At 42.1% G+C, this 14,639-nt stretch overlaps 1 protein-coding gene across 1 annotated transcript; it reads left to right on the top strand.

Annotated features, from left to right (window-relative positions):
* Positions 1–1,054: 1,054 nt before the first annotated feature.
* On the top strand, positions 1,055–11,725 carry arglu1a (arginine and glutamate rich 1a). Its single transcript, XM_046053716.1, has 4 exons — positions 1,055–1,943; positions 6,109–6,334; positions 9,300–9,383; positions 10,126–11,725. Exons 1-4 carry the CDS (start codon positions 1,612–1,614, stop codon positions 10,288–10,290), a joined length of 807 nt encoding a protein of 268 aa, XP_045909672.1. The 5' UTR covers positions 1,055–1,611; the 3' UTR covers positions 10,291–11,725.
* The last annotated feature ends 2,914 nt before the right edge of the window (positions 11,726–14,639 follow it).

Below are 14,639 nucleotides of genomic sequence, written 5' to 3'. Positions count from 1 at the left end.
ACAGGCCTGTGTTATGTTATGCAGATAGAAAAGAGTTAAATGCACAATCAGAATTCCTGACTCTAGTTTATTTTACTTCACAACAAACACAAGCAATGCCTTTTATCCTGCCTTTTCTCTCATCCTTTCCCTGATTCTGTTTCTTGCTCGGTGTCTGAAAATCTCTCTGCTAAAGTCTTTCTCTGCTTTGCCATTGTGATCTGAAATATATTTAACTGAATTAATCATTAGATGCATAAAATTAAGTGGACTGGCTTTATTGGTTTTTCAATTCAGAGCAATTTTTTCATTTTAAGACACCAATCATCCTTCACACACACACAGACACAACCACAAAAAGCCTTCAAACCACCATCCCCAAGAATAACAATTTCCCATGACCTTAAACATGTAGTACAGCATTCTAATAGTGCGTAAGTAAAACCATTTTTTCCCTACAAATCATGCCCCACTACACTTTTTTGAGTGACTGAAGTACTTTAGAACTGTCCCACATTAGGTTAAACATACTGTCCCACTTTTCAAAACCACATTTCCTGAAGTGAGACAATTGGAAATTTGAAATAAAATATATAGTTTAAACATACAAAGTTCTACTATTTTTTGATGGACAAACATTTTATAAGCACAATAGGCCAAAGAATAGCAGGATTGTTTTATTTAAAATTAATTAATACTCCTTAATATCAAGTTTGTCAAAACTCTTGTCACTGACAATTGGGTGGTCTTTACACAAGGTGCCTCCTGTTTGATGATTGCCTCACCCTCATACTTGACTGGACATTTGAGAGGTCATGTGATTTTGATCACATGACACCATAGCTTTGTCTAACCAGTTTCACTGGACATTCATGTATTTATGGGGGACATAAAAACACTTAGGTGTCCCACATTAGGGCAATCCACCCAATATATATAAGAGTTAAGGGGACAAATGTAATGTTGTGATAACTTGCAATATTAATATGAAGGCTGAATATGCAATACCAAAATACAGCTGCTAGTCTGCTGATAACACTCTTGGTGCTCCTCCTCAACATTCTGTAACTTCAGTTCCTACTGGTACAGTTTGCCTGTTAAAACAATGTTACCTTTGACATGACTTCTGATCTGATAAATCTGATAAAATGTCAATTAGCCTATCGTTTACTGTTGTCTTGTTAGTCCCCCAAGTATGCACACATTTATCACAAATTGCTCCAACCCAAGGCAGTGCAGACTCATATTGCCCAGTACATTATTTAATGACTACTTTCCAAATCAATTTCTCTTGAGAAAATAAAGTTTGGGGATGTTTAACTTCATGGACACATTTGACTGGCCGATCCCGAAGACCGCCGGGAAACACCGAAAGCCGCGGAGCCTGCTGGGAAACTACTAACTCGACACATCGCCATCTTTCTTTACAGCGAGTTAGGAAGGCAAAATAACAACCAGTTTTGAATGATTATTTCTCCAAGATACAACCGTTGAAGCAAATCTTCTTGGTCAGCTGTTGTAAATAACACGTTAGAATAGGAGCGGGTGGAACGGAATTCCAGATATTGGCCACATAGCAGCCATAAGACACAGTAGTTTGGTGTGAGCGCTCGATTAGTAGAAGTGGTCAACATGGGCCGCTCTCGGAGCCGTAGCTCGTCCCGGTCCAAACACTCTAAAAGCAGCAAGCACAGTAAGAAACGGAGCCGTTCTCGGTCGCGGTCCAGAGACAGGGAGAGGTCCAAGAAGCGATCCAAGTCCCGAGAATCAAAGAGGAACCGTCGCAGAGAGTCCCGTTCTCGTTCCCGGTCCACCACAGCCTCGTCCCGCAGAGAAAGAGCAGCCTCGCCGCCGGAGCGCATTGACATCTTCGGCAGGACGCTGAGCAAGAGGAATGCCCTGGACGAGAAGCAGAGGAAGGAGGAGGAGGAACGAAGGGCAGAAATGGAAAGACAAAGGAAGATGTAAGTATATGTTAATAAAATTCTCTCCTATAACGTTACATAACGTTACCCGTATTGGACTGCAATATGTGCTAAGCTAAATGCTAGGCTAGCTGCACTCAGTTGTATAGATTTCGTCTGCTCCGTGCACTAGCAAGGTAATGCTAACAAGCTAGCCGCCAGAGCATGCTAACGTCAGCTAGGCTCTACAGGCCCTGTCTGTACAGAGAAGGACTTCATCCCTGTCACATGGAAGAGGAGCCAGCTCACTTTTCCAGCTGGCACTTCAAGTTTTAGTTTAATTATGACTGATATATTACAATTCCGAACTTCAATTATTATTTACAACTTGTACAGACTTGTTGTTAAAGTGTGATTAATTTGTTTACTACTATTAAAACCTAAAAGCAACAAAGTAATCATCTTTACAATTCTTTTTAAATTGTAGGAATTCTGTCTTTTACTTCCATCTCACTGGTCTTTATTACATTGTCAGTGCAAAAGATTGCAAGACTGGTCACTGGTCCTTAATGATGCTAGGCTGGGTAGTGCTCACACCATTGGTCAGTTTATCAATCAGTGGTCTGGAAATTATAGCTTAATAATTGTGTACATAATTTATTGAGCAACTAGCTAAAGCATTTGTAAGTGTTTGGGGTTAAGTTCAGCTGCTGCAGCGGTGAAGTGACTGCTTTAGGACGCACTGATAAGAGCTACATGTCACTGCTGTGTCCTGAAGCACTTCAGTGGTTGCCACTCATAATGACCATAGGCAGTTTATTGTCTGCTTGCAGGTTCTGTTGGCCTCATGAGTGGCTCTTTTTTACTGCTTAATAGCCCCAGGGCCACTTAACCAGGCATACAAATGCAAATATCACGACCCGAAGACTTGGTAGATAAGGAAGGATTTGGGCCTGAGTTGGGTAAGGTCTCCAGTTTCCCTGTGGCTGACAGAATGAAATCAAATCCATGGAGGGTATGCTGTGTGTTAAAAGTTGTGCCAGAAGCGACAAAACACCTCTTACCTTCAAATAGCTTCCTGCTCAGAGTGCAGGTTAGGGGGGAAAAAAAAGACAATTTAAAAGAATTGTCAATAGGCAAACAGGATGACAGTTGGCCTAGGCTATATCTGCATTAACCCTTCAGTCTGCTGCTGCACTGGACAGACCCATAGTCAGTACATTTTCCACACATTTGATGTACCTGGACTGTGGTAAAAGCAGCCAAACTGTGATTTGGCATCTTCTGATGATGTGTTGGAGGTTAGAGCTTTTCCCAGTCTGCAATAAGCACCAGTCCCCTGAAGCTCTTCATATAACCAGCTCACCGTGGTTACATCTTTATTTAGCATATTTCCCATTTCAACATGTAACATTGACAAATCTCACAATTCAGTCCCACAATCCCACATTATTTACTGGACGTATATACTATGCTATAAAAAGTATAGTATGTATTTACTATAAACTAATTGTTATAGTATAGTACCAGTATATATTTTTGAAGGTACAGTGTAATCTTCCTCTAATTGTGAATAAATCTGTCTTTTCCTTAGATTTAATAATTACTATAAATAGGGTATGTTGGTGCACACCAATGTTAATTAACAATTAATATGAATGTTTTGCATGTTTGAACATACACTCCCAGGGCTCCAGACTAACTGCCACTGATAGCACTCAGTTGGTCACTCCAGCACATGATAGATTTAATGAATGACCACTGACAAGAAGTGTGGAGGTGCTCAGTGTTTCAGGTGATGAATAAGTCCCTGCATGTTTTGTGTTCCTTACTGTTCTGTAGTTTCAAGCATAAACTGTTTTGACCCGGCAACCAGTTTAGAGTTACCTGCAATGGATGGGCCATATACATAGCATAGCATTCCCCTCGCACTGTAACCACCCGATCCCTGTCCTGGCTCTGGCTAAGTCCACTGCAGAGGCTCTATCCACAACCTGGAGGAGGAACTAGTATAAATGCGTGTATTTGTATAATATTACAAAAAGTATTATGTTCATTTAATAATATACTGTGAATATAATATTAATATATTAATTATATAATGTTACTATATTGATTATAATTTCATATTAGTAGACGATATATCTTACCACAGCTAATCCAGTTACAGCAGTTAACAGCGTTTTTGTAGGTCGTTTTCATTCATTAAATGCTTGTGCAGAAAAAATGCTCTACATGGTGGCTTCAGTCTAATTTGATAATGCTAAGTGATAACTAGTCAATAATCGTAACATTCATGTATGCAGAACAATCAGTTCAACGTTTGAAAAGTTTGGTTTGTCGAAAAAAAAGATAAGTGACATTGTTGAGCCCAGCTACTTTATGGAAAGTTGAATGTTACAACAAAAAGCACCTGATAGAGCTAAATAGACTAACCAAACAAAAACCTTCCTTATCTTTTCTCTGGTCGCAGCCTCCATTTCATTTTTGTTTTGCAGTTGTAATGAGGATGTGATTGAGGAATGTTGTGAGACAGTGTACATCAACAGCACACACAAGTCAAGCTGATTTAGGCCCCGTCCACACTACTGCGTTTTTGATTTTAAAAAAAGACCTTTCGCTACGTTTGCACCTCCCGTCCAGACTACAACGGCGAAAATGAAGACCTAAAACGGAGAAGTGTGGAAACACTGCCGACCCCGTTTCGCATTTCAAAACTCCGGAGGGCGTTTTAGTGAAGACGGGCCAAAATGGAGGACTTTAGAAACGATGACGCAGCCGCTCACGCTCAGCTCTCTGTTTGGGTCTTAGAAGTCATGCAAAGCAGAAACACGATGCTGCTAACCAGGCTTTTGACATGGTATTTTTATTAAAATATTCTGTACCGTGCAAATAACACTTGTACTGTGCATGTCGCCGTTTACTTTGCGACGACTCCCAGTCTGTTTTCCGCCACCTCACTCCCGAGTTACATTCAGTAACAGTCCCAGCTCGTTATTGGTCCATGGAAAAAAATAGTATTTGTTTATTCTTTCGCCAAATCTTCTGTAACTACGGAAGAGACCATCTGCTTCATGCTTACTCTGGCACGCGCATGCCCAGTGTACCTGAACGGCCAATAGCTGTGCGTTTTCAGTCGTTTTAATGTAGACAATCAACTCTGATACGCAGCTAAAACGCTGCTGTGGACTGAGATCGTATTTGTTTTAATTCTCCGTTTGTAAACTAAAACAGAGTAATGTGGATGGGGCCTTAGTTGCATACAGACATTTCCAGTGTGAACACACTGCCTAATAATATTTAATCCTTTCATTCGTTCATAACATTCAACAGTACATGGGCAGTGGACTGCATAGCACCTTTCTAGTCTTCTGACCAGCGTTTACACTACATGTCACTTTCTCACACATTCATACACTGATGGCAGAGGCTAGGTATCAACTGCTCATCACAAACAGAAAGTATTCATTCAGCTCGTCTAGATGCAGATAATTTTTGGACAGGAGTTGGCTAACCTCAGTGGCTAATACTTTGTGCTGACTAGCTGATGTTCGCTCAGTAAATGTCTGATTTTCTGTAGTGTGCATTAGCTGTGTCTTAACATAGCAGCAGATTAAACTTTATTCTTGATAGCACAGCAGAGGAGCTACAGAAGTCCTGACAGCTTCATATGGTGAACGTTTTAAAAAATTCTGCTGTTAAGTTTCCTGCCTGACCACACACACATTGAACCAATCAGTTTGTCTGTAGGACAAATCTGTCCTGGGGCCTTCTCTTACAGGCCTCGCTGTGAGCTCTTGCACTCCAGTGACCACAGTGACCCGCAGTATAATGGCAGTGGTCAGCCTTGCTGCGATGGCGCAGTGGAAATGCATACAAAGCCATGCCAGTGGAAAAACTACATTACTCGCTATAGACTGAAGTCAAACGTGAACTGCAGTGACACCACATGTGATTTTAGTGCCATGATAGAGCTACATAATGAAGCTGCAGATAAAGCTGTGCTGGAAAGGTGACCGATACTACTTTGTATCTGAGTTCTACATTCCTAGTAGGATATATAGTACTAAATGATTTTTAATAAGTCACTTTCTTGTTTTGTTGTTAGTCTAGTTTCGTGGAATATTTGTATATTTAATATGAGAGCAGATCAGCTTTATGATAATTTCCTATAAACGGTCCCTCTGCATGTCTGCTTTCCTTCCTTCATTCCTCTGTCCTCCAGCCGGCAGCAGGAGATCGAGGAGAAACTGATCGAGGAGGAAACGGCACGGCGAGTGGAGGAGCTGGTGGCCAAGCGGGTGGAGGAGGAGCTGGAGAAGCGGAAGGATGAGATTGAACGGGAGGTGCTGCGGCGCGTCGAGGAGGCAAAGCGCATCATGGAGCGGCAGCTGCTGGAGGAGCTAGAGAGGCAGCGGCAGGCCGAGTTGGCGGCGCAGAAGGCCAGAGAGGTAACGCTCGGTCGTTTGGAACGCAGCCCCACCCTTCCCCGCATACCTCCCCAACCCCTTATTCCCCTGTCCCCGTCTCCCTCCCAGTCACCTGCTCTGACTGGTGCCTTTCTTCGGGACATGGGACGGTGGAGGTTGAGGGACCCCCCCCCCCAATTTACTTTTCCGAACGTAATCTAGCCATGGTACAAGTTTCACAGCAGGAAGGGTAGGTGCGGAGCCTGAAGTGGCTGTCCTGCAGGGTAACAATGTATGTAATGGTGACCGAGTATTACCATAAATGTGTCTGCACACGACATACAAAGACATACAGTACCAAACAGAATATATATAGTGAGAGGAGCCATGCCAAAAATCATCTTTGCATCATTCCTAATTAGCATTAAGTATCAATGTAACTGTTAATATGTATATGGTCATTTTTAACAATTTCAAATAACTGTAAATCCAACTTCATGCAGTCACGTCTCCTTAAATCGTGGCTCCACAAAATATATCCTTTATCTTCTTGCAACCATTAACAGGTTCTGCACCGAGAAGCTAGAGGTACGCGAGTCTGGGTTTCTAACAACAGGAGTCTTGCTGGAACTGAAGTGGCACTTTAGGCTTTAAGTTTCAGACTTAAAGGTGCAATGTGAATTTTGCCACCGTTAATTTTGTGTCTCAGGGAGTTCCTAACTTGCCAGTGAGAGTTGTGCCATGGCAGGGTTTCAGAAAGTTACTCACTTTGTGTTTTTTTTGTTTTGTTTTTTTTCTCATAATTTTTCTCAAGTTTCAGTTTGATCTTTTCCTTTCATATTTGTAAGCATCTCTGTTAACGTCTGTAATAAAACGCTTCTTTATGATTACACAGTTTTACAGTCACCATCTCTGTTCGTCACTGGCCATTTAAAAACTTTTCCTAAACTCTTGAACTAGCTTAGATGAACTCTTTTGACAAATTGAACATATCCATAGTTTTTTTTTTTTTTTTTAAAGAAAGAAGCCTAGTCTCCGCAGTCTTAGTGTCTATGATGCAGTTCTTAAAGGAACCTTTTCAGGCTTCTTTAAAGTTAGTTGAAGCTCCTTTGCTTCCTTCTTTCCTTTTGTGTTCAGAGAGTGGTAGACAGCTGTCTGACAAACACCCCCCCCCTCCCGGTGTCATTAAGAAAAGGGCTTTGTTGACACTACAGTAATAATGTATTGTGAATGAGAAGGGCAGCTGAAGCGTAGTGACCCTGACTTGCCCAGGGAGAAGCTAGTGGCTCAGCACTAATGGGTTGAGAAATGTATTCTGAGTGTGCCTCCTTTACCTACTTGGACTTTTTCAGTCCCCCCTCTTCTGCGTTCTGCTGTGTCTGTACACTGCCACTCTACTCTTTCTACATCTCCCATTCTCAGTCCTAGACACTGTTTGTCGACGGGACCGGTAGAACTAGTGAGGCTCGTCTGTAACCAAAAGGTCAGCCTTACAGTATTCAGCTGAGTAAGCTTCAGCTAGATGCAAGGCCCCCAGTCCAGTCTTTGATTAGTCTCTCACAGGCGCTTCTGACAGATGAGTGGAGATTTCCTGTCTCTGTTACTCTGACATTTTAAATCAAATTTGATGTGTAGAAATGTTAATCACATTTGTTTAATTCACAGACAGTTTGTCCTGTACAGGTTTTCTTTACCACCCAATTATCTTCTCTTTAACGATCCTTGTTTTGAGAATCTTCTGTTAGACGGAATCTGCTCTGGGATACATAATGATGGACCACTACATTTCCTGTTTCCTGTTCGACGAGGTTAACTATCACTGGTCTAATCTTTGTGTGTTAATATACATATATATATTTTCTTATTGATTATTTTATGCAGTTTAAGAGTTTTTTTTCTCCCTAGAAAAACAAATGTACTGTGTTTGTACTCATGACTTGCTTCTCCTATAGGGTTGCTGCTTAATATGTTTATTTGTAAAAACATTTGTGTTGTTTTTTATTTTGGAAACACAACTCACCACCTTCCTAACTAGCCCTGAGCTGGCCTGCAGCCTTTCAGCTCACCCGTGACTTGTGTCCTGTACTGTAAGTGTACCGTGGTCCGGTCCTCCTCAAACACACAGACACCACTTTGTACTGTACTGTCCTTCACTCTGCTATCGTCTCGGGACTGAGCCTCTGTAAAGCAAAGGAAAAACTCAAAAAATTGAACGTGAGCTGTGGCTGCAGGCGCAGGCTAAGCAGTACAGAGATCAGTTATAAAGAGGAATGCCGCGGCGCGGTATGGCAGAATCCCCCATACCTACCTACCCACCCACCCCGGGAGCGCTTCTCTGTCTCTGCAGGGGCCACACAGTCCGGACGAGACAGTAAATATTCAACCGTTTAATGCCGAATGCTTTCACCAGTTGTGTAGGTACACAGGCAAGGAAAATGCGTAGGTATACGTGCATTGGTGAGCCAAAACTATTCCCTCCTTTATTTGTATCCTTTTTTCTCTTGCTTATAATGATGTTAAAAAAACAGCAATTGTATTTTCTTCTAGATTGTATTGTCTGTCATTTATATCTGTCTTCTATTTATGAGTGTGATGAGTGGGTTTCCCCCTTTATATTCTTGTGTTTATATTTCTACTTCTTTCACAATAATACAGTGAGCACCCTAGGTGTGGCTTAGCTTAAAACTTTTGTAGGAGGGTATTAACAGCAGAGGGAGGGAAGGAGGGAGGGGAAAAATAGCGGGTTTATTTTCCCCCCACAATTTGGTTATGCTTTTTGCCCACTCTTTGTATTTTTAAAACAATTCAGGCTGACTACAAAGAATTCCACAGTGTGGTCATGTGCGAGAGGCTAAAGAAACTTCTCTGTGGTGTAATGAGTTTGTGCGTGTGCCCGCGAGTGAGTGTGACAATTAGAGGGGAAGCGTGTGTGCGTATGTCTGTACATAAAGTGTGTTGTGGCTGTAGCCTGTTCGTGCGCTAACATGGAACCGTGTCACCCGTCTAGGAGGAAGAGAAATCTAAGCGGGAGGAGCTGGAAAAAATCCTGGAGGAGAATAACCGCAAGATCGCCGAGGCTCAGGCCAAGCTGGTACGCCCTGCTCTGTGAAGAGCAAAGCTGCTGCTTTTCTGTTTTCTGTTTCTGGAACATTCTTACATGCTGCCTTCATCACACACGAGCTGACCATCATTATTCATCCTCTAGAAAACAAGAATGAGATGTTGTCAAAAACCCTGAACAGCAATTCTATTTGTATACAGGATGGGGTCGTTTTCTTCCCGATTCACTTCTCAGTTTAGCATTATTTATATCCCACAAATTATTTTCGTTAGTCTTGATCACATCCAGCCGTAACTAAAATGAACTTAGAGAAGTAAGAAAAGTGACACACATCATGTCTGGCTTTTGTGCTTTTAATGTCACGTATGTGTCTTTCATTACAAGTCTGTCCTCCACTGATTGAGTTCTCAAGTCTTTCACTGCACCACAACGTGACCGAAGACCTCAGTCCTTGCCAAGAACCACTTTAATTGAGTGGCTTTGAATAGATGGTTATCGGCCATGGTTAACAATCCAGTGGGTTTTTTCCTGTTGGCTATATAAGCGCAAGTGTGACTAATTTGTAAAGCAGTGTTTATTTGATTCAGGCTTGATTTGAACGAGCTGAAACGATAGTAAACAGCTGGACAAAAAAAGAAAAGCAAGAGACTAATGCTGGATCTTGCAGGGAGAGGGAGAATGCCAGCCGTTTGGGGGCACTTGGGTTGAGGGGGATTGTTTCTGTTCTTCTCTAATGTTACTGCTGCAATGTGGCTTGCTGTGTATCTGACAGGCTGAGGAGCAGTTGCGTATTGTGGAGGAGCAGAGAAAGATTCACGAGGAGCGCATGAAGCTGGAGCAGGACCGTCAGAGGCAACAGAAGGAAGAGCAGAAAATCATCCTCGGCAAGGGCAAGTCCAGACCCAAGCTCTCCTTCTCGCTGAAGGCCACCGAATGAGACTGCTCCCCCTTCATCCACATGTCACTCCCTGCCTTCATCCCCATCCAGCTTTCCCTCCTAATCATTCGACCCCACCTCCTCCTCCTCTGTGGAACGCTCGCTTCATTTTGGAAGTGCTGATGGAAGGCCGAGGAAAGGGCTGCAACCCGGTGTGTTAACTAGCTAGTACCTGCGAGGGGCCATGTTGTGCCTACCGGCCTTGAAGAGGAGGCAGCTCTTTGCCCTTGAAGGACCTGACTGCTCCCTCCATCCTTCCTCATCCCAACCGCACAGATGACTCTTGTTTGTGCTTTTTTTCTGTTTTATTTTCACTTTTAGGGAACTTGAACTTTTGATGTAGAATGCTATATATAACATGTCCCTTGCCCTGTAAGTCTTAACTCTGGTTTAACAGCAAGCAACTGTGCACCTGTGCCCTTCTTCCATGTCTTCACAGCCAGCAAAATACAATAGAACGGCAGACCCTATTATAGAAAAGTATGTAGGACTTTGTCTAGTTCAGTTTACTGTAAAAGCTTATGTGCAGCTTGGGAGCTGGCCTGTAGTTTGTCCTTTTTTAAAATAAGATTTGCAAAAGTGGCTGGGGCAATGGTAACAAATCACTGCACAGTTAACTTCCCGTCCAGCTGACAGGTTTGTGTCTTCCACCTTCATTACTTCCTTTGCCCATAGGTTGTGTTCAACATGTAAGTCTTATTTTCTTTCTGCCTTGGCTCTGTCTGCCATGTATATGTTTATCAATTTTTTATTTTATTTTTTTTTTACCTAAATGGCACAGCAGCATGTTGTCATGAGGGGAAATGGAAAGCTTGTGTTAGATTTGAAGTTTGTGCGGTGCAGGTGAACTCGGCCTCGACTCCCAAGCTGCCCATGACTGGACCACAAACCTACAACAGGATATGTGTAAACGATACGATAAATGGGGCCTGTGGGTAACAGCGGAGAGAGAGGACGTTTCCTGTATGATGTAATGTTATTAGCCTTGCTGTGATTTGCTGACTCCCACTCACCCTCTCTCCCCAGTTCAGATTGTGTTATGAAATTGATCCACGAACAGAAAAGTGACAGTAATGGGTAAATACTTGAGTTTTGTTTTATCAGACTCTTTGGGAAAACAGTGACTTGTACAGAAACTCGACCACACAGTCCATGTTCTTTTGTTGTAGTTAATGAACTTGGCAAGGCGCTTCACTTGGTAAGTCTTGATTCGTAGAGGATGGACAAGTTCAGGTAAGATAAGGATTGAGGTCAGCAGCAGTGCAAATGTGAGAGTGAATGAACAAGTGTGTGTGTGTGTGTGTGTGTGTGGGTGGGGCTGACGGCTGGCCTTAGGTGGGTATAATGACTATGTTGTGGGATTCTCAATTTGTCATGTAATTTTCCCCATTTGTGAAGGGACTGAACAGATCAATAAATCCATTGAATGCCTCCACAGATGTGTGTGTGATGTTTTTGATCCACCGATTACATTTGTATACCAAGGGTTAAACTAAAATAACTGCAGGAACATTTGAGGAAGTGTAGAATAAACCCAGCTGAACCTGTTTACCAGGCTGAGCTTCACTTCATCTTTGTTGAGAGTTGTAGCTCACATATAAGTTAAATAGCTTTTTGGCCTGGTCTTAATTCAAACTGAAGTCATTTGGAATAATAGTCGTTTGACCTGGTCTGTGACAAATTTGAGTGGCATTCCTGGAGCCGTTTTGGCTTTTATCAGCGGGTTATTGTACACTACGATCCATTTTCTACCCTGGAACTGTGTGGAACCAATACATCAACGTCAGGTTAACGAAATCCCTGTAATAACAGCGCCTAATTAGTTGGCAGCTCCACTTTAAGACTTGTGCGGCCGTTTCCAGCAAGTGGATCCTGATGTGACAGACTGAGATCACTGCAATGCTAGCGCGAGATCAGCAGGCACGGCCTCGTGCTCTTGTTCACTGGATGACAGATCTCAGGAGGTAGCCTACACAGGGAATTCAGCGGCCCTCTGCAGCTCCCAGTCCAAAGTCATGAGTCCAGTATTAACTGTTGTCCGGGTCTAGGCTACATTTGAGGGTGCGAGTGAAGCAGTGATGGATGCGCACATTAATATAATGAATTAGAGGAGCTACTCCTCTTCACGTGACTTTAAATTATGGCTCCCATGGCAACATCTCCACGTGAAGCCGTCTGTGGTTTAGAAGGAACACCACTGGTCCATCAGCTACATCTTTAGAATTTCGGTGAAGAGTAGCTGGAAGTCCCGGTCCCCCGGACACCCACCCGCCTGTGTGCGCTCTGTCCCGCTGCTGCCGGTCTGTTTCAGCTCCTCTCCCTTCAGCCTGGTCCTGTGATTCTAACAAGGAGGCATTTTACTTGGTAAAAATCCAGCTGACTTCGAAAACTTTTATTTTCACAAACCAGTTTTACAGAGGAATATTAGTAAGGCTGGGAATAGTTTGATCAAAGATAGAGAAAGAAAACAGTGTTAAATAAATAGCATATTGATATTTGGAACTATTATGCATATAATAATGATAATGACAATAAAAACTAGAGCAGGCCTATTATTATTATTATTATTATTATTGTTGTAGCCCATCACTCCTTATTTATTTTCAGCACAACTTGTGAGCTTCTCAGACTTTTTGTAACGGGCCTACTTTTGTGTTTATTTGAATAAAATGAGCAGTCTGTCATCAGGAGGGTTTCCATTTTAGCTTACCAGACTCTTTTAACATTGTATAAACAACAATAGTCCAAACCGCTATCCTGTTTGCAAGTGTCAAGCACAAAGATTCACAGTTAGCCTAAGTGTGTGTGTGTGTGTGTGTGTGTGTGTGTGTGTATTCCACAACGCATTTGTCTGGCTCCGCAGATCTGTGCCCGGCCGGCGGGCTGAGAGACCGTTTCAGCCAGGCAGAGACAGGAAGGAGGAGATTTAAAAATAAAGACATTCAAAACTTCCTCTGCGCTGTCATCCAAAGGTGTTCACTAAAGCATACATTTAAGGACACAACAAAATTACTTTACAACGAATTATAGCCTAATATAGTGGCACAGAGTTGCACAATAGTTGAGCAGTCTGAAGCTACCGCCAGAGACGCACTTTAAAGGACTACAAGAACAGACATATGCTGTCTGAATATTTTTTAAAAATTACAAACTGGACTTTTTTCTGCCACGTTTAAGCTAATGATTTTACAGATCTCCGTGTGGAAGAAACAAAATCTTAAATTAGGCTGCAAGTCCTGACATCAAGAGGTAAACGACCATTCAAACGCATTCCACATAGCTCCATATAAAAATATTTTAGGGTTTTTCCGTTGTCTCCAGTCAGCAAAGAAACCGGAACACCTAAATATTTAGAGAGGGAACTGTGCACGGAGCAGCACATGTCAGTCTTGTTAATCTAATATAGGCCCTTTTATTCTTTCCTTTATTCTTTTCTTTGAATTCAATTAATCTAATGTTCACACTGCCGCAATAAACATCCAGTCTGCCCCTCTTTCCATTTCCTCCAGAGCAGGAAAAGAGAGCTGTGGGATCGGACTCCTCAATTATCTGCCCGGTGTTATATCAGCCTTATTATCAGATAAGCAAACAGGCACAATCCACAGCGGCCGCTTCTGAAAAACCTCCTGATCGAATTAAGTCGTTAAAAAGTGCCAGATCTTCACACCTTACATTCGGCTGTCAGAGGTGTGTGTGTGTGTGTGTGTGTTCGTCAAATTAGAGGCCATTGACTAAATTCAGTGTTTGTAGAAAGTGTGAATGTGTGCCTTTCAATTTGGCTTTGAAGGAACTTGATCTTAGCCGATGTTAAAATAATATTTTAATAGTTCGGAGAATAGGCCTATTATAATTATACAGCACAATGAAGGCTCTAATTATGTAAATAATAATAGTTGAGTCATTTTGCTGGTTAGGGGCAGAATCCAGTGAAAAACAGAAAATGCAAAAACTGTTTTAACTTAAAAGATTAAAGATTTCTATTTTAAACGGTCTCTGTGTCAGAAAGAAATCGTTTTAAATAGACTACTATAATGTTCTATTTTATTTGTTCTTATTAATAAATCAATTTCTGTATTTTTTAAGTTTGATTTAGATGTGAAATAAAATAGAATCAGATTGTTTCTGAAGTTCCTCAGCTCTCTCTGAAACGGAATTTCCGCTAGTGGGCGCTCTTGTCTTTCGGAAAAACTTGAAGTGCAGTTCACTGCACAGAGACACTTGCAGCACTGTGGCTTCATTCAGTGCTCTGTATGAGCCTTATGGGAGCAAATATTTTCTGGTTGTTTTCATTATAGGGCTATCCACGGAAACTATTTTATAACGCGCGAGAAGTGCACGTTATTCGTTGT

This window comes from Micropterus dolomieu, linkage group LG07 (genome assembly GCF_021292245.1).
Source record: "Micropterus dolomieu isolate WLL.071019.BEF.003 ecotype Adirondacks linkage group LG07, ASM2129224v1, whole genome shotgun sequence".
NCBI classification, from domain to species: domain Eukaryota; kingdom Metazoa; phylum Chordata; class Actinopteri; order Centrarchiformes; family Centrarchidae; genus Micropterus; species Micropterus dolomieu.
The sequence above is the reverse complement of the archived record's forward strand: the minus strand, read 5'-3'. Positions and strand labels throughout refer to the sequence as shown.